The 20,325-nt window shown below is 43.5% G+C and overlaps 2 protein-coding genes across 3 annotated transcripts in view; one reads left to right on the top strand and one right to left on the bottom strand.

The window, feature by feature from the left end:
- SPATA13 (spermatogenesis associated 13) overlaps nt 1-20,325 on the bottom strand; it is a 328,520-nt gene that overhangs the window by 183,908 nt on the left and 124,287 nt on the right. The gene's annotated exons all lie outside the window — the stretch shown is intronic.
- On the top strand, nt 105-1,024 carry LOC129393604 (importin-7-like). The gene has a single exon (XM_055096550.2). It carries the CDS (start codon nt 264-266, stop codon nt 996-998), a length of 735 nt encoding a protein of 244 aa, XP_054952525.1. The 5' UTR covers nt 105-263; the 3' UTR covers nt 999-1,024.

The raw sequence follows: 20,325 nt of genomic DNA, 5'->3' as shown, positions 1-20,325 counted from the left end.
AATGAGTTAGGGAATTAACAATGATCTCTGGGTGGAGGAGTTTTATTTTCTGCTTTAAACATTCCTGTATATTCCCCAATGGGCCTTCACTGCCTTTGTAATTTTTATTAATCAAGGAGTTTCTCATGCTCTCACCTGGAAGAATCCAAAGCCCCATATACAAGGCATTATCCAAGATGTTATTTTTCCACTGATGTGCTATACAGATGCTGATGAGGAACTTTGGCAAGAAGACCCTTACGAATATATATGCATGAAGTTTGATGTGTTTGAAGATTTCATTTCTCCTACCACTGCTGCCCAGACACTTGTTTACAGCCTGTAGTAAGAGGAAAGAGGCACTGCAAAGGACCATGGGATTTTGTTACCAGATTCTTACAGAACCAAATGCTGACCCTCGAAAAAAAGATGGAGCCCTGCATATGATTGGCTCTTTCGCTGAAATACTTCTGAAGGAAAAGATCTATAACGATCAGATGGAATGCATGTTGCAGAATCAGGTACTCCCCCTCTTCAGCAGTGAACTAGGCTACATGAGAGCAAGGGCTTGCTGGGTAATTCACTATTTCTGTGAAGTGAAGTTCGAAAGTGATCAGAACCTTCTAACAGCCTTAGAGCTGACAAGAAGATGTCTGATTGATGATAGAGAAATGCCTGTGAAAGTGGAAGCTGCCATTGCCCTTCAAGTATTGATCAGCAATCAAGAAAAAGCTAAAGAATATATCACACCATTCATCAGACCTGTAATGCAGGCTCTTCTTCATATTATCAGAGAAACAGAAAATGATGACCTTACCCATGTAATTCAGAAAATGATCTGTGAATATAGTGAAGAATTTACTCCTATTGCAGTAGAAATGACACAACATTTGGCAATGACATTTAACCAAGTAATCCAGATGGGGCCAGATGAAGAAGGTAGTGATGACAAAGCAGTTACTGCTATGGGAATTCTGAATACACCTGACACACTTCTTAGTGTAGCTGAAGATCATTAAGAGATAACCCAACAGCTCGAGGGAATCTGCTTATGGGTCATTCCTACTGTTTTACAACAGCATGTCTTAGAATTCTATGAGGAGATCTTCTCTTTAGTGCACAGTTTGACATGACAACGAGAGTCTCCACAGATGTGGCAGCTACTTCCCCTTGTATTTGAAGTCTTCCAGCAAGATGGCTTTGATTACTTTACAGATATGATGCCCCTCCTTCGTAATTATGTAACAGTTGATACAGACACACTTCTGTCTGACACCAAGTATCTTGAAGTGATATACAGTATGTGCAAAAAGGTTCTTACAGGAGTTGCAGGAGAAGACGCAGTGTCATGCAGCAAAATTGTTAGAGGTCATCGCTCTGCAGTGCAAAGGGCGTGGCACTGACCAGAGGAACCGGGGAGTGATGAAGATGATATTGATGAAGATGGGCAAGAATATTTGGAGATTCTGGCTAAGCAGGCTGGTGAAGATGGAGACGATGAAGATTGGTAAGAAGATGATGCGGAAGAGACTGCTCTGGAAGGCTATTCCACAATCATTGATGATGAAGATAACCCTGTTGATGCGTATCAGATATTTAAAGCTATCTTTCAAACTATTCAAAATCGTAATCCTGTGTGGTATCAGGCTCTGACTCACCATCTTCCTGAAGAACAAAGAAAACAGTTACAGTATATAGCAATGCTGGCTGATCAAAGAAGAGCAGCTCATGAATCCAAAATGATTGAGAAGCATGGAGGATACAAATTCAGTGCTCCAGTTGTGCCAAGTTCTTTCAGTTTTGGAGGCCCAGCACCAGGGATGAATTGAGTTCTCTCTTTCTTTCCTGCTGTGTGATTGTAGTGAAGAGCTTGTGTTCGTCCTAGCAGTGGTTCCAGAAGTGGCTCATGTTATCTACTCTAAACTAATGATGAATAGATGGACAAAAGAAACAACAACCCCAGGAGATGGGACCCGATCATGCAACCTGGCACTGGAAAAGAAACCAGCGGGATTTTGGGGGATCGAGGGGGATGGGAGGTACCTTAGGGGGCATATTTCTTTATTTTTTGAAGAAAGGAAGATCCTGACTGTGAAGCTTCAAAGTGACACTGTGGAAATCTGAAACAAGAGGGGATGTCATGAAAGCAGCTTTTCTTTTTCTGAGGAAAGAATAGGCAAGGGCTACAGGACTATTTAAAATGTCTCATTTGCAGTATAAAACTCAAAGGTAGATGTAATTTTTACACCTATGAGCATTTGTCCAATTTCTGTCTCTTCCTCACCATTGGGTATCTATTCTTTATATGTCAATAAGATAAGGTAATCTGACAGCTTTATTCAATCTTCATCATTTTCATTCATCATTGTTCCTATGTAGATTATTGGTCATTTATTGTAGCACTACATAACTGATTATAAAAATCAGGAAATGAATTGGCACTTTCATGTTGAAACAAGCCTGCTAGCCTATGTATAAAATAGCAAAATGTTTGCTGTTTATAAAAAGATGTAATGGGGTGTGGGGCAAGGGTAATTTCAAGTTATTAATTGAAAAATGAACTAGCAATTTTGTACCTGCTGACTTTGTGGTGCGCTCACCTCTGATAGTGACTTGAATTCAGTATGTAAAAAGGGTTTAGTGGTATTTCATTGCTGCTAAAAATGACAGCTCCCTCTGTGTCCTCTTTTCTTAAAGCTGTCAGTGTACAAGTGGGTATTTGAATACCAGACCTTACTGTAAAAAATAAGAAAGGTGGTATCTAGAGCATTTAATTGGATATAAAGTTCTACTCTTAAAGAGTTGATCTAAGGGTATGGCTGAACATCTATATATGCAATCTATTAAAAGAACTTAATTCAGAAAAAAAAGAAAAGAAAAGCAAGCAAGCACTCCTACTTCCTCATTATCGTTTGTTATCTTGCAGTTTTCTTCCTCAGACCCAGACCCCAGGAAGCTTCCCACAGTCAGTACCATCCACTCTTTCGTGACAGCGCAGTACCTGAGTTCACCTTTGTGAATAGAACTCAGTGTACTTTTCTCTCCAACCATGTTTAGCCCCATTTCTTCTTTTAAACTGTAAGTACCTGGTAGGCAATGAAAACACCTGGCAGCCTCACCAGCTTCTAAACATGTGCAAGGACTTTTTAAAGAGGATACCTTAATTTTGATTTTAAGCTTTTGTAATAACAACAACCCTTTATGGAGCATTACTTTGTGCCAATTCATAAGCATTAATATTTCACCTTCATGGAACCCAGGAACTGGATAATACTACTGTCCCCCCTTTTCACATGAGAAAACAGAGGCAGAGGGTGGTGCAGTGGCTCACCCAAGGCCAGGCAGCTAGTGAGTGGTGTAGCCAGAGTTTGAATCCAGGTAATCTGACCCTGAAGACCATGCTCCTGATGTGCAAAAGGTGGAGAAATTTAACTCCTTTTACTTAACTCCTACTGCTGCTGTGCCTGATAGGGACACAGACAAGTAAAGACAGCTTAGCCATACATCTTCCCCAAAGAAAAGCGACACAGCCAAAGTGCCAAAGTTAGTGACCCAGGCGACTTGCCCAGAGCATCTGCTTGGCAAAGGCGTGGGTCTTTCACAGTCTGCAGTGTTTCCCTGTAGTTACACTCCAATTTCTCAATAACCATTTACTAGGAAATTAAACAGTAGTAGTAGAATCCTGATTTTTTTTCAGAGGCGGAAACAGAATCCCAAGAGTTTCCGGGGAGGGAGGAAGGAACAGAGGGAGACAGGGCTGAGGACTGCCTAAGTGCCTGATACAAACCACAGCAGGCCTGCACCTGATCCATCTGCCCCAAAGACAGAGAAATAAACAGATCAATGGAACAACGGCCATTTGGTGATTGTTTCTTGTCACTCTGTGGGGGTGGGGCTGGGGATGGCTGAGAAACTGCAAGCTATCTGAAGAAAACTTCTGCATTTGCTCCCTCATGGAAAAGCTAATGGGAATTCTGTTTAAACAGCATGGTGCTTACTATCAGGACATTGTCCCAAAGCATTCTCCTAGCATGCGTAGACTGACGGAGAATTAGCTCTGCCTGCCATGCACGGTGGGGGCTGGCCGGGTCTTGGGCCTTGGGAAGCTCTCCCAGGCTTCCTTCCTTGGCAGCTACTGCAGGAATCCTGAATTGTTTACAGTGAAGCCAGGAGATAAGACCCTCACCGCAAGGAGTTCAGATTCTTTTGCTAAATTAGAAGAAACAGATGAGACAAAGCTTGCAAAGGGGCTCTGCTGTTCTAAGCAAGTCATGGGCTGCCTCTGAGGACCCTTTAGAGAGCTGTGGACACCATGCAGAGGTTCTCACAGATGTTTACCTCAGTTGGAGCAAAAGCATTCTCCAGAAGAAGCTCTGAGAGATGTCCATGAAGGTGGTATCCTACATGTCTGGACCCACTGAAAAACATGTAGCAGCTGCTGAGAAAAAATATGGCTTGCAAAGTCAAGTTTGGTCAATATTTTTTTCTCCCTCAATATCAATTTGAAAACTTTTCTGTTGAATTTGTGTACAATTTTTTTCTTTTAAAATATTCCTGGGAACATTGCTCAAGAGCCCTTTTTTTTCTTGGGCCCACCACAAACTGGCCATGTTATTCTGAGCCAGGTGCTTAACCTCTGTAAGGCTCCATTTTTCCCTCTATAAAATGGGAACATAAGTTGGTGTCAGCCGGGCGCGGTGGCTCACGCCTGTAATCCCAGCTCTTTGGGAGGCCGAGGCGGGCGGATCACAAGGTCAGGAGATCGAGACCATCCTGGCTAACATGGTAAAACCTTGTCTCTACTAAAAATACAAAAAAAATTAGCAGGGAGCAGTGGCAGGCGCCTGCAGGCCCAACTACTCAGGAGGCTGAGGAAGGAGAATCACTTGAACCCAGGAGGTGGAGGTTGCAGTAAGCCGAGATCACACCACTGCACTCCAGCCCGGGCAACAGAACAAGACTCCATCTCAAAAAAAAAAAAAAAGAAAAGAAAAGAAAAGAAAAATGTAGCGTCTACCTGACAGAGTTGGAATCGTTGTAAAGTTCTTACTTAACACGGGAACCAGCGTGTGGTTCGCCAAATAACAGTTAGTTCTTCTTCCTGTTGCTATTATTTGCTATTGAGAGGTGATTATGTGCTAGGCACCCCACCAGGGCTGGAGATGGGTAAGACTATCATGTGGTCCCTCTCCCTAAGAAACACAATGATGCAGTCCTGCTTGGGGTGTGCTTCCTGAAGCTACTGCACCAGCATCACCAGGAACTTGGTGAAAATGCAGATTCTCAGACCCTACCTCAGACCCACTGGGTCAGAAATTCAGGGGGTGGGGCTTAAGTCATCTGTGTTTTAATAAACCACCTAGGAGACTGATGCAGGCTACAAACTTGGAATGAATGAGCCACATCTGACATGTGCTTTGTAATGATTCTACATTTCAGTGAATTGAGCTTCCGGTGCTTAGGAATTCCTTGTTTCCTGAATATATCAGGTATAAATAATCCACATGTGCCAGGAGTAACTAGTAAGAGTAGTTTTGTAATTTTCAGCAATGCATAAGCAATTTTGCACATGTGGCATTTTTCTGTTGTAAATTAGGAATAACTTATCTATAAATTAGGGATTAGACCCCTGTTGGTAAAAACAGACCATGATGGGGAGTGAGTGCTCTGAGGCACAGAGCAATGTCAGGTGGTGGAACACAGAGTGCTTTTTCCCAGCACCTGGCTTCTGTGGTTGTGGTCTACGCTCAGGTTTGGAGTTACGTGCTGTTCCAGATTTCCTCATAATCTTGGGGCTTGTGGTTTTCTGTTTTAGAGTTTTGATCAACCAATTTATAATCTGTAGTTGGTTGTAACAAATGGAGCTGACAGCCAGAAAAACACAGTACACACTTCTTTAAGATAACTAACATCATTCAAGTTTTTCTAATGCCATTTTTTTTGAAAAGTGAAATAATCGTTACAATGTGAGTTTGATGATGTGTGGTTTTTATAAACAACCCAATTATATTCTCGAAGCTGAATAAGATATACATTACTGGTACTATTAAAGAATATAAACAAAAAATATTTCTTTACATAATGACATTCCAGCTCTAGGCAGAATTTACATAGCCCAAACATAAGTGAATGAAATTAACAGCAAAACTCAGGCCACTGCAGTGTCTTGGGAGGACTGTCACATCAGAGTAAAGGAATGAGTTTGGGGTTTTTTTTTCTCTTAATTTCTCTTTCTCTTTTTAAAGGCACTTAAAGACTATTTTAGGAAGCCTCCTTTTGGGACAAGAAAGCTCAGAGAAAAATGTCATAAGCAGTTCCAGAGAACTGGATGGTGAATACACCTCCTAAGGTCTACAATTTGCCCAGATCTATGCAGGAATGAATCAAAAACTGACATCACTAAAGTCATACAGAAATATATTTGATGAAGTATTGTCTAAATGGTGAGAAACAGTAAACCCAAACTGCATCATCTGTAGTGGCATAATAGTCCTGATACAATAGTTGGTTATGGGTTAGCAAAGACAAGGATAACTAGGTTACAGAGCCAGGACAAGGGAGAAGAATACCTGGACAAGGCCCAATCAGTGACGGCTAATTCCTAAAATTAACATCAGACCACAGACACTATGTCTCTATTAGATACACTATGTTCTATATCTACATAGAGATTACTAAATCTGTATGTAGATTTGTTATTCCATCTACAATGTAGGTACAGTTGTTATAGAGCAGCAAATCTCTTGTTTTGTTTTTATAAACGTAAAAATTACATTTATAGAAAGTGCAGCATACTGATTATCTTAGTAAGCTTGGGTTGGCTCTAACAAAATTCCATAGACTGGGTGGCTTAAATAATAGACATTAACTTTTCAGAGTTCTGGAGGCTGGGAAGTCCAAGATCAAGATGCCCGCTGATTAAGTTCCTGGTCAGTACTCTCTTCCCAGCTTGCAGACAGCTGCCTTCTGACTGTGTCCTCACATTGCAGAGAGAGAGGACACAAGCTCTCTGGTATCTCTTCACCTGATGGCACTAATGCCATTATGAGAGTCCCATCCTCATGATCTCATCTAAACCTAATTACCTCCCAAAGGCCCTTTCTCCAAACATCAGCACATTGGGTGGGGGGGCGGGTAGGGCTTCAACATACAAATTTTGGGGGACACAGTTAAGTCCATGGCAATGGTGAACCCCTAATGCTGCAGAGATGATTGGACCTAGGTTGAAATCCTACCTCAGTGACTTTGCATTTGTGAGACACTGGGCAAGCGCATCACCCTCTGAGACGTTTCATCTGTAAAATGAGGGTAAAATGAACTCCTAGATACAGTCGTTGTGGGGACTGCCTGAGATAATGAAGATCAAGTGCAGGAGATGAGTGTAAGGCAGAAAGCATGGGCTCAGGAAATGCTACTGTGGCAGCCACCCTCCAAGATGCCCCCATGATCCCCACCTGCTGCTGTCCAGGCCTTTCAGATCTCAATGTATGTGTCCCCCAATTCTGTGTCTCCCGTCTTGGAGGATGGCAGCTGCAGTCAGCAGCTGTCTTCTGATGGAGGTGGGCCTTTGCAGGGTGATGAGTCATGAAAGCAGAGTCCTCATGGCTGGGACTAGTGCCTGAGAGCTCATTTGCTCTGTCCATCACGTGAGGACACAGTGAGAAGATGCCACCCATGAAAAGCAGGAGCTTAGCAGACGCTGAACCTGCTGCCCCCTTGATCTTGGATTTCCCAGCCTACAGAACTGTGGGAAATTTCTGTTGTTCATGAGCCACTCAGTTCATGGTGTTCTGTCATAGCAGCCTGAATGGTCTAGGACATCTATATACTCACCTCCCACAGTGATACAGCTGACCTGGAACCCCAAAATGACATTGCAGAAATGATGGCGTGTGACTTCTGAGACTAGATCATAAGGTGCTGTGGCTCTCACCTTGTCCTCTCCTGAGTCACCTGCTCTGGAGAAGCCAGCTACCAGGTTGTAAGGAGAGGAAAACTGTGCTCAGGAGAGATCCATGAGGTGAGGAGCTGAGGCTGCCTGCCAGCCACCAGCACTGACCTGCTGGCATCTGAGTGAGCCACCCATGAAGTGGCTCTTTTATTCCTGGTCAAGCTTTCAGATGAATACGGCCTCCGCTGATACCCTGACCACAACCCACTGAGAAATCTGGAACCGGAAGCACACAGGCAGGGCACCCGTGTTCCCGACCCTCTGACACTGTGTGGGATGATGAATGTTCATTGCGGTTGTAAATCAGCAGTCTCCAGCCCTTTTGGCACCACGGACTGGTTTTGTAGAAGACAATTTTTCCATGGACATGAAGGGAGAGAGATGGTTTGGGGATGAAACTGTTCCACCTCAAATCATCAGGCATTAGTTAGATTCTCATAAGGAGCACGCAACGTACATCCTTCACATGCGCAGTTTGCAATAGGGTTCACGCTCCTGTGAGAATCTAATGCCCCTGATGATCTGACAGGAGGCAGAGCTCAGGCAGTAATGCTCACTTACCTTCTGCTGTGCAGCCAGGTTCCTAACAAGCCATGGACCAGTGCCAGTCTGTGGGCTGGGGACCCTGTTGTAAGCTGCTGAGTCTCGGGGCTATTTGTTATGCAGCGGTTGGTCATGGACATGGCTAGAGTCACTGCTGCCATGACTGCTGCTGTGAGAGGCACCTGGAAGACCCAACTAATACTTGCAGTCAAAATTGTGTTGTTCCAGGGTACTTTCTTGCTCAAAGGTCTTCTGATTGCATTCATTAATTTTGCCATATCAAAACACAGGGCCAGATGGCCTCCACGGTCATTTCCTCTTCTCTGCAGGAGCATATACGGCAAACAAGAAACCTTGTCTCCTCCCCTGAAACAATGTTTCTGGAAATTCCTCCTGTCAGAGTCACCAGGACTCAACCTGGGCTGGGTTCAAAACAAAGCCAACGGGCTGGGTGTAGTGGCTCATGCCTGTAATCCCAGCACTTTGGGAGGCCGAGGTGGGCTGATCACCAGAGGTCAGGAGTTCGAGACCAGCCTGACCAACATGGACAAACCCCAACTCTACTAAAAATACAAAATTAGCCAGGCGTGGTGGTGCATGCTTGTATTTTCAGCTACTCGGGAGGCTGAGACAAGAGAATCACTTGAACCCGGGAGGTGGAAGTTGTGGTGAGCCGAGATTGTGCCATTGCACTCCAGCCTAGGCAACAGGAGCAAAACTCTATCTCAAAACAACAACAACAACAACAAAAAAAAAAAACTAAGGAGAGTTTGACCTTGAGCTCCTTCGAAAATAAAAAATCAAAAATGGAAGAAATCATCTAAAAACAAACAAAAAAAATGACAGCCTTGAATCAATGTGGCAGCCAGTTGACGGCCTGAGATGCCAAGAGAAACAGTGGAGGCAGCACCAGGCCAAGTGTGTGCTGGCCAGCTCTCTTTCCTGCTCACCAAGTAGTCTGCTGTGGTAAGGCACTACGACAGGCTCTACATGTGTGCACACATGCACACACATGCGCATGTGCACATGCATGCACACACGTGCACACTGAATTAGCTTCTATATGCTCGCATATTGGTTTTCAATCAGCTCTAACTCTCAGAAAGCAATGAGAAAGATTCACAATCAGATTGGACAGACCCCCACAAAGAGGAATATCAACTGTTCTTTTGCAGGCTTTCAAAAAACTGGCGGGCAGTCTCTCCAAAAGCTGTTTCTGGAAAGCTTCTGTTGCACCTTGTAGCACATTTGAATTATACAATCTAACCAAAGTCTACATTTGTCCTTCTACACTGCATGTGAATGTCTTGCACCTCTTAGATAAGCACTAATAAGAAACTGAATTACTCTTCCACATTCAGACTTGTAGAAAACATTTTCATCCCTCAAGTAATCTGTATGAAAGATCAAACCCATAACCACGGAGAACACTTTGCAAATCTGCAAACTTGTAACACATCCTTGATACTTCTGTTGGTGTTTATATAACTATATTTTCTTTCTTTCTTTTTTTTTTTTTTTTTTTTTTTTGAGATCGAGTCTCACTCTGTCGCCAGACTGGAGTGTAGTGGTGCAATCTCGGCTCACTGTACCCTCCAACTCCCTGGTTCAAGCGATTCTCCTGCCTCAGCCTCCCGAGTAGGTGGGATTACAGGCATGCACCACCATGTCCAGCTAATGTTTGTATTTTTAGTAGAGATGGGGTTTCACCATGTTGGCCAGGATGGTCTGGATCTCCTGACCTCGTGATCTGCCTGCCTCATCCTCCCAAAGTGCTGGGATTACAGGCTTAAGCCACCTCGCCCAGCCTTATTTTATTGCTTCATTTAAAAAGATAATATGCTTGTTTTACAGAAGTAGCTTTCTTTACTTATCTTAGCGATCCTCATGCCTCAGCCTCCCGAGTAGCTGGGACTACAGGCACATGCCACCACGCTTGGCTAATTTTTTGTATTGTCAGTAGAGATGGGGTTTCTCCATGTTGGCCGGGCTGGTCTTGAACTCCTGACCTCAAGTGATCCACCCACCTTGGCCTCCCAAAGTGCTGGGATTACAAGCGTGAGCCACCGCACCTGGTCCCAGAAGTAGCTTTATGAAACATCCAATTCAAGAGAATTGGTGTCACTACTAAGGATGATTTGAACCAAAGTAACTTTTGCCTAGGATATTAAATAACTGATGTAAAAATATGTTTTCCTTTGGCACGTGCAGATATAGTGGTTTGCACATAGTGGTTTACAAAACTAAAATTTAAAGTGGACATTGTCCGGTTAGCCTTTTAAGTAGCATTTCAGGAAACTTTAGGAAAGAGAGCCGAGAAGTCCCTCAGTGACAGCGTTTGTTCTAGTTTCTGGGGGAGGCTATGCCTGGGAACCTAGGCTTCCAGGAAGCCAGACTTTCTTGGCTGTGACTCATTACAGTAAGTAGCCCCTCCTGTTGAGTCTGCTAGAATGAATTATAAATCAGTAGAATTCTAGAAAACGCTCAAGGAAATCTGAACCATAGAAAGGAGGCCTTAGCAACAGAGCAGTGGAAATAGAATAAGAGAGTGAATGCATGGGTAAGAATCTGAAGCAACGACAGCAAAGACCAAATCATACTACTACGAGACATGGAAGGTCTTACAGAAGAAGGTTGAGTGCCCAGCCCATGAAGGCAGAGAACAGAGAACTGTGGATCAAGACTGAGAAAGTAGACGAAGACTGAGACATCAGCACCTCCTGTTACACAGTGATAATATAACAAACAAACAGCTGTAATGAGCTGTTTGTGTTTAGCTGATAAGAACATTTTGTTCATTTATTCAACAAACATTTACTGGGTTTTTGTGTGTGTGTGTGTATGCCTGGCACAAGAAATGGGATGCAAAAATGGATTGTATCCTTGCTACTTCCGTGGCTGAGCATGAGAATTCAATTCCTCAGCATGGGAAGTACAAGGATGAACAAAGCACAGTGTATACGGAGCTCAAGTTCTGGTTGGGGATAAAACACGTGTAGGATTGATTGTCGTACAATGTGGGGAGCACTACAGAGTGGCACAGAAGGTGCTGTGGGGGCAACAAGAGCAGAGTAGCAAACTGACCCAGTGAGTTAAGGGTAGATTTTTATTGTAAATGGAAAATGTTTAGGTCAAACCAAACAGCTTTGCTACAATGCCAGAGGAGAGAACAATCTGTTTTAATTGGTGTCTGGCCAATAACTCAGCTTTGCAAGAAGGAATGGGGGGCAGAAGTGGAGAAAGGAAAGGACATTTCCACTCTAAGTGAGACTGAAGGACAGCCTAGAGAGTGTCCTGTGGGCCAACTAGAGAAGATGCATCAACTGTATAAAAATGCTGCTTTTAGAAGATGAGGCCAAAGAACTACCATTTGCCAACTGTCAAGAACAAGAGTCTTTATTCAATTCTAAACGATCTAGAGAATATAAAAATGAGAAAGTGCTTCCGCTGATTGGATAGAGGCAGTATAACCTCAATACCAACATCAAACAAGGAAACATAAATGGGGAGATTATGAGTTAGTCTGCATTATAAGCCCGGAGGCAAAATAGTGAAACAAGACATTAGCAAAGAAATTCTAACAATCTATTTTAAAATAGCTATCATGACCAATTAGGAAATGCAAGGATGGTTTCACATTAGAAAACAGGAAAAAATGATCAATTTTATTACATTAAAATATGGACGCAGGCCGGGCATGGTGGCTCATGTCTATAATTCCAGCACTTTGGGAGGCCAAGGCAGGCGGGTCGCTTGAGCCCTGGAGTTTGAGACCAGCCTGTGCAACACGGTGAAAACCCGTCTCTACAAAAAATACAAGTTAGCCAGGTGTGGTGGTGTGTGCCTGTGGTCCCAACTACTCAGGAGGCTGAGGTGGGAGGATTACTTGAGCTGGGAAGGTTGAGGCTGCAGTGAGCCATGATTGCACCACTGCACTTCAGCCTCGGTGACAGAGCAAGACTCTGTTTCTGGGGTGGGGGTGGGGGGGCAGGACAGAGACGATGCAATCAAAGTCCCCCTGGAAGGATAGATTCCAGGAGGCAAGATTCATGTTAGAGAGATAAAATAATGAGTATCTGAATTAAGGTACTAGCAACGGAGATGGAGAGGATGGAAGATATTATAGTTTGTTAGAATTTTTTTTCACTAGCCTCTTTTATTATTTTTATTAATAAAGAGGGAGTTGGCTGTGTGCGGTGGCTCATGCATGTATCTGGCCTCTTTGGGAGGTCAAGGTGGGAGGATCACTTGAAACCAGGGGTTCAAGACCAGCCTGGGCAACATAGCAAGACCCCATTTCTAGAAGAATACAAAAAAAATCAGCCATACATGGTGTCAAGTATCTGTAGTCCCAGCTACTTGGGAGACTGAGGTAGGAGGATCACTGGAGTTCAGGAGTTCGAGGCTATGACTGCATCACTGAAGTCCAGCCTGGTCAAGAGCAAGACTCCACCTCAAAAAATAAAAAAATAAAAAGAGATAATCAAGAATATGCTATGCGCAGAGATGGTGCAAACATATTTCAGTCTTTAGCAGGGGTCCAAAAACCTTGGTGTTTATTCTTAACTTTCTTATCTCAAGTTGGTTATTGGGTGGAAAGATCTGCCCTTTCCCATGTGTAATCTGCTTTACAGTTTCTACAATTATTGCTCAGTTATCCTAGGTTACATATGTATTCCCCAAATAGCTTCTAAGAACCTCATCAGTGGGGGCATGTTTGTTTCCTTTCTGTGTCCGCAGGATCTAGCCCAGTGTCTGGCCCATGGAAAGTGTTTGCTCAAGGTTTGATGAATGAATAACAAATGGTTATTTACCCACAAACCCTGCTTCTCCACCGCCTTAGGAGGCAGTAAAGATTAGGCTTAGATTGGGGGCTGATGCAGATTCAAGTGAAGCAATTCATCTCTACAGCAGCCGGCAGAGTCAAGGAGTTTGGAGTTGACCCATGGACATATTACAATATTAAGTGGGTCTGGATCTGTTTCCATCAATCCTAGTCCTAAAATGCAGTCCCCTCCCAAGGTTTGTCCTCATTTTCCCCTTATTCCCTGTAGAATTCATTGCACAAGGGAGAATGAGGTCTGAGGTAGAGCCATCCTCCCCTCCCTTCCTCACTCCTTGACCAATGCTCTTGAGGCTGGCAGAGCTGAGCTGGTTCTGGGAGAGCCGGCTCGGCGAGCAGAACACAGCTGCATTGATTCTGTGTGCTCCAGTTTTTACTGCTCCCACTTCCTCTGGAAAGCCAGAGAAGGTAAAGAAACAAAGTGCCATTATTCACCCTATAGCTGGAGTGATGTAGTTAACAATAAAGTCAGCCAAAAATGGAAACAAAATGACATGTCCCGCTGCCAAATTTGCAATTCTAAAAGCATAAGAGCATCCGAGATAGAAAGAAAATTAGTTCTCACATGGAATGGGAGTGAAATGATACAAACTTTCTGTAAGGCAATTTGGCAATGTGTATGGAAAGCCTTAAAAAGGTGCCACCTTTGATTCAGCAATTTCACGTCTAGAAATATATCCCAAGGAAACAGGTGGTGATGGGCACAGGTGATATTATTCATGCAACTATATTCATTGCAGATGTATTTACTAGAGTAAAATGTACAAACAACCTCCTAGTGGTGCTGGTTAAGGGAATTACAGTCTATCCATGTAATTTGGGGGGCAAAAAAGGCTCCAAAAGGATAGGGTTAGTATAAGGTCATTTTTAAAGAGTTTCCGTAGGTTCTAGTTCTGATTCAATATGGCTGACTCAGGACAAGGAGAAAACCCCTGAGTGTCTCTATCTACCTCTACCTCTGCCTCTATCTCTATCTTGTCACCCTTTTAAGACCTCCAAATGACAGTAAGGGAAAACAGAAGAGAATGAATAGCCAACATTAAAGAGAGCTGGAGTGTGGAAGCAATCTCATTACTGGGTATATACCCAAAGAATTATAAATCATGCACTATACAGACACATTCACACGTATGTTTATTGCAGCACTATTCACCATAGCGAAGACTTGGAACCAACCCAAATGCCCATCAATGATAGACCGGATTAAGAAAATGTGGCACATATCCACCATGGAATACTATGTAGCCATAAAAAAGGATGAGTTCATGTCCTTTGCAGGGACATGGATGCAGCTGGAAACCATCATTCTCAGGAAACTATCACAAGAACAGAAAACCAAACACCGCATGTTTTCACTCATAGGTGGGAACCGAACAATAAGAACACTTGGACAGAGGGCGGGAACATCACACATCGGGGCCTGTTGTGGGGTGGGGGGAAAGGAGAGGGATAGCATTAGGAGAAATACCTAATGTAAATGACGAGTTAATGGCTGCAGCAAACCAACGTGGCACATGTATACCTATGTAACAAACCTGCACGTTGAGCACATGTACCCTAGAACTTAAAGTATAATTTAAAAAAATAAAATAAAATAAAAGAGAGAGCTGGAGTGCGGGCTACAAGCAGGGAAGAGAGATTTTTAAACATTTCTGGAAGACAAAGCAAATACAAATGTGTTACTAGGTGAAACCCAGGAGAGTAAACTGCAGCCCAGAGTAGTCACAGAAGAGGTTGGGGGCGGGAACATGGGTGCCAATCTTTCCGAAAAATCCCAAGGAACTGTGGGCTCGGGGCCTCTAGGCTTGAAAGGTGAGATGAGGAAAGGTGCGGAGCTGCAGGAGCTCACTGGATGCAGCCTAGGGGTCCCAGCATCAGGCTTCCCCCCGCCCCTCTGCCATGAAAAGCAGCCGGCATTTACTCCCAGGCTCCAAACTGGAAGGTTCTTCCAAAAAGAAATTAAATAAACTGCCTCAGGAGAATCCTGGCTGCAGGGGTGAGTGTCCTGGCACAAACCCTCCCTGAAGCAGTTTCCTTCAGTAGGCAGGTCCCGTTTCACAAGAGTCCCAGGTAGGCTCCCATCCTAGGGCTGCACTCCTCAAAGCCCACGCACCCACAGTGAGTCACAGAGGCCTTTATTGTAAAATATAAACAGGCACACGTCCCACTAGGGGTTAAGTTCAACACTGAGAGAACAAGAAACGGAGGTTTAAGCCTCGGTGCAAAGGTGTGAAGGGAATCAGAGGAAGCACTGCTGTGGTCTGAATGTGTCTCCCGAATTCACGTGTTGAAATGTAATCAACAATATGTTGGCATTAAGAGGTGGAGCCTTTAGGAGGTGATTAAATCACGAGGGTGGAGCTCTCATGGATTATAACCCTATAAAAGGGCTTGAGGGGCGTGTCCCCCCTTCCCCCTGCAGCCGGGCGATGGCACAGCATTCACCCCTCCAGAGGGCTCAGCAGCAAGGCCCCTCTTGGAAGCCAGGATCAGGCCCTATCCAGACACCGAGCCTACCAGTGCCCTGATCTTGGTCTCCCAGACTCCAGAACTGAGAAATCAATTTCGTTCTTTATAAATAACCCAGTTTGTGATATCGTACTATAGCAGCACAAATGGACTAAGATAAGAACTAAGCATAATAATTAAAACTGTGAGAAGCACCAGAATAGTGCGAGTGAGCATCTTCCATAACAGGACTTAAAAATTACCACCTAGATTTAACGTGCCGATAGAGCAGTACACATCTTATTAGAGTTCTGTGAGAGTTCCCACCAAAGTCTAAAACAGAAAGAGGAGAAGAGGCTGCTCTACCAAGTCTATAGTTTCAATAAAAACTGAAAATGCAGGGAAGAAAAGCTGACGTAGGCGCTGTCATTGGGCTGTTCTATTTCCTATGTGGAATTCACAGACATATAAATATAAGAGTGTTAAGAGTTGGCCTGGAGGTACCTTTGGTGAGGAGGTGATTTTTCTCTATGAATGTCCATAAACTCAGAATTGACACTATTTGCTTTTCATATTTTCTGAGAGAAACAGCTGAAGTCAAAAGCAAGTACGTTTGCTTTTATTCCTTCCTAGGGCCTTGGGTATTTCTTTTTAACATTTGGCAACCATTTTTCGGGCTCGTTGGGACAACATAGTAGAGACTGTGATGAGGAGTGCTCGTTTCTCTGGGGACAGTTTCCACTGTGCCTGCGTACATACAGCATTTTCACTGCCATGGCCACATAACTGTGACTGAGTGGAGAACCAGCCTTGAGCTTTTTTTTTTTTTTTTTTTTTATGCCTCTTGTTCAAAAGGGCACTTGAGTACCCAGCCAGTGTGTGATCATCTTGCATTTCACTTTCCTCCTAGACTTAATATCTGCTTTAATTTCTAGTATTTCCTTCACCTGATAGAGCTGTAAAAGCTCTATTTATTCCCTCCACTATTCTGGCAAGCATAAATTTCTTCCTTTTTTTTTCCCCCGTCCTTATCATCTTTTCATGTTGTGCTTAATCTGAAGGTTCCCAGAAATATAGTTTTCAGAGAGGAAATGCACTAGAATCCTATCAGTCAATTCCCCAAGTGTTCGGAATAGTGCACAGACTTTACTACATGGCTACCTTTTGAATCCCTGACCCCATATTTGCTGAAACTCACTCGATCTGCTTTATCTGGAATCTTCAGTGAACTTAGGAACAAGATTTTTCTTTTGTTGTCTCTTTCTCTACAGGACTACCTATTATTCACATGTCTTTTGGCAGGTTCTTGGTTTTATAGCTCTCATGTGGCACCTCTGTAAAGTGCACATGGCCCTCACCTTGAACTTGTTTGTTAAGTTTGCCCTGGAACGAGAGCCAGCTCTGTTGGCCCCAGAACCAGGGGATTCCACATTGGAAACAAACAATCACTGAATTGTCAGTACTTAGACCCAGTGAGACACAAAGCGAGTGCTGTTCTGCACATGTGGCTGGTGACCCACTGCTGAGCAATGCACCTACAGGCTTGGCCACTGCTGCACAACTGCTCAACTGAAGTGAGGGGACAGGAAACCAAAACACCTGCCAGGATTCCCACCCATGTCAATGGTGGAATGGTTTCCATTTTCATATACAAGGAAAAGTTGAGTGTGGAGAAAAATAACTTTTGGTTTCTAACAGATGAGAAATAAAAGATGGGGAAGATTTCTTTTAATTAGAAATCTTAGGCCAGGTAAGGTAGCTTACAACTGTAATCTCAATGTTTTGGGAGGCCAAGGCAGAAAGATCATTGAGGCCAGGAGTATGAGGCCAGCCTAAGCAACACAGAGAAGCCCTGTCTGTACAAAACAGTAAAAAGTCAGCCAGGCATAGTGGTGTACACCTGGTGTCCAAGCTACTTGGGAGGCTGGGGCAGGAGGGTTGCAAGAGTCCAGGAGCTCAAGGCTGCAGTGAGCCATGATTGTGCCACTGCACTCCAGCCTGAGTGACAGAGAAAAGAAAATAAAAGAAATCTTCTTTGGGCTGCTGTAATAAAGTACCACAGATTGGGTAGCTTAAACGACAGAAACGTATTTCTCACAGTTCTAGAAGCTGGAAGTTCAAGATGAAGGTGTCAGCAGGCTTGGTTTCTTCTGAGGCCTCCCTCCTTGGCTTACAGGTGGCCGTCTTCACCCTGTGTCTTCACAAGGTCTACCCTCTGTGTGTGTCTGTGTCCTAATTTCTTAAGAGACACCAGCTGATTGGATTAAGGCCCACCATAAGGGCCTCATTTTTCCTTAATCAGCTCTGTAAAGGCCCTGTCTCCAAATACAGTCACATGCAGAGGTAATGGGGATTAGGGCTTTGACATATGAATGTTAGGGGGGATACAATTTGGCCCTTAACAGAGAGCGTTTATGTGCTTTCCATTTCTATCCTTTCCTCCATTTCTATTCTAAAGCACATTCTCCGTAGGCCTATTTTAGCTGCTTCAAATCTCACCCTTTTCTTTTTCCACTCATTCAACATCTATTTATCAAGTTTATTTATCAGGCTTTCTCATTGTGCTTGGTGCTGGCAATCCCAGAATGACTCCTGCCACTGAGAAGAAATTGATATGTCAAAAAAAAAAAAAAGTAAGAAGTCAGGCGCAGTGGCTCACACCTGTAATCCCAGCACTTTGGGAGGCTGAGGCAGGCGGATCACTTGAGCCCAGGAGTTTGAGACCAGCCTGGACAACACGGCAGATCCCCGTCTCTACCCTCCAAAATACAAAAAATAAAAATAAAAATTAGCCGGGCATGATGGTGTGCACCTGTAGTCCCAGCTACTCTGGAGGCTGAGGTGGGAAAATCCATTGAGCCTGAGAGATGGAGGTTGCAGTGAGCCATGATCATGCCACTGCACTCCAGCCTGGGCAACAGAGTGAAACTCTGTCTCACAGAAACAAAACAAAACAATTGTAAGAAGCCAAGAGGTACCATAGTGGAGGTAAGAATAAAATGTGTGGAGTTCAGAAGACCAAGTGACTTCTTCTGCCTGGAGGCAGGCAGGTCTGAGAAGAGAAGATGACAAGTAGCTCCTAAAAGGATGGACATGAGACTGTCAGGCAGAGAAAATGGAGATGACACCATTCTAGAAAAGAGGAACAAAAAATCACAAAGCACAGGTGTGTGAAAGGGTTTGGCATGGCCTCTGGCGAGGAGCTGGGGGAGTGAGCATGAATAAAACTGGAGAGGAGGCTGCAGCCAGGCTAAGAAAATTAGGACTTTATCCAGACTTTAAAACATTAACTAACAAGTTATTATATCAAAATCTATGGCACTTACTATGTGCAAAGCACTGTTTTTAGATTATTTAGATAGATCCTCAGTTAATTGTGCCTTATTAATTAGACTCTTAGCTCATCAAAGATGGGACCTTCCCCTAATACTTTATTTGCATTCCACATGCCCCTCTCATTGTCACTATGAGTGAAGGAGTAAATGAAAAGGAATCGGCTTCTTTCCGAGGAGCTCTTGTCTCTAAGGGATGCCTTGTATCTATTCACGAAGATGAAGATACCTGCATATGTGGGTATATACAAAATACTTTCCCTTAACTGCATATTTGAATAAATGGTTAAGGGAAAGTGTTTTAAGGATTAGCGGATTTATGCCTGCCTTGAGAATTGTAAAAGCAAACCTCTCTAAAAATTGAGTGGGCTAAATTGCTTTTTCATTTTATAGACTGATGGAACCAGGATCCCTTTAAATTAAGATGAAGTAAAATCCTTTTTGTCAAAACACCAAACATTCTTTCCAAAAAAACCCAAAAAACAAAAAAAAAACCCATTCTAGCTTTACATTGTTCAACAAATCCAAACGGTTCACCCCACCGTAACCTTTCCTTACTGGGATTTTCTCAGCACGTACACATGTGGTGAGCAGACTGACATGGACATTCTCAAACGTGTCATCTACAGCTCTCTAACAGTTTTATATAAGTAATTTCATTTATAAAATCATTAAAATCACAACGTTCCTATGTCCCCATCAATGAGAAAGGCTGCAGGAAAAGAGTAAGTAAGCATTCAAAGTGCTGGAATCGGCCCTACTTAGAGTCACTCCTAATCAGCTAATCACAGAGAAAGTGACATGTCTGAGCAGCGCTGGTGTGAGGACACCCCCTTTAAGATTTTCCCTCTCAGGAATAATGGCATGGCAGCTCTGGACACCACCCTGTAACTCTGAAAGGGATGAAACTTCTCTGGAAAGGGATGTAGATGCTTGAGCGTGGGCTTCTCTACAGGGAAAACTTATCTCACTACCCTCTTATCTTTCCTCCCTTCTTTCCCTGCCACTGGAAAATAGCACCTTCTGCCAATTTTGTAGTTACAATATATAGACATACATATAGATACATCTAGTGCACCTATATGTGTGTAATTATATATAGACAGTTATACAAGCTACATGTTTAAGTAACATTTTGGTGCTCTGGCAGGCGTTTTTTACCATACGTATTTTCTTCTCTCTCTCTCTCTCTCTCTCTCTCTCTCTCTCCTCTCTCTCTCTCTCCTCCC

The sequence above is a fragment of the Pan paniscus genome, chromosome 14 (assembly GCF_029289425.2).
Source record: "Pan paniscus chromosome 14, NHGRI_mPanPan1-v2.0_pri, whole genome shotgun sequence".
Lineage (NCBI taxonomy): Eukaryota > Metazoa > Chordata > Mammalia > Primates > Hominidae > Pan > Pan paniscus.
Note: the sequence above shows the minus strand (reverse complement) of the source record. Positions and strands in the feature narration are given on the sequence as shown.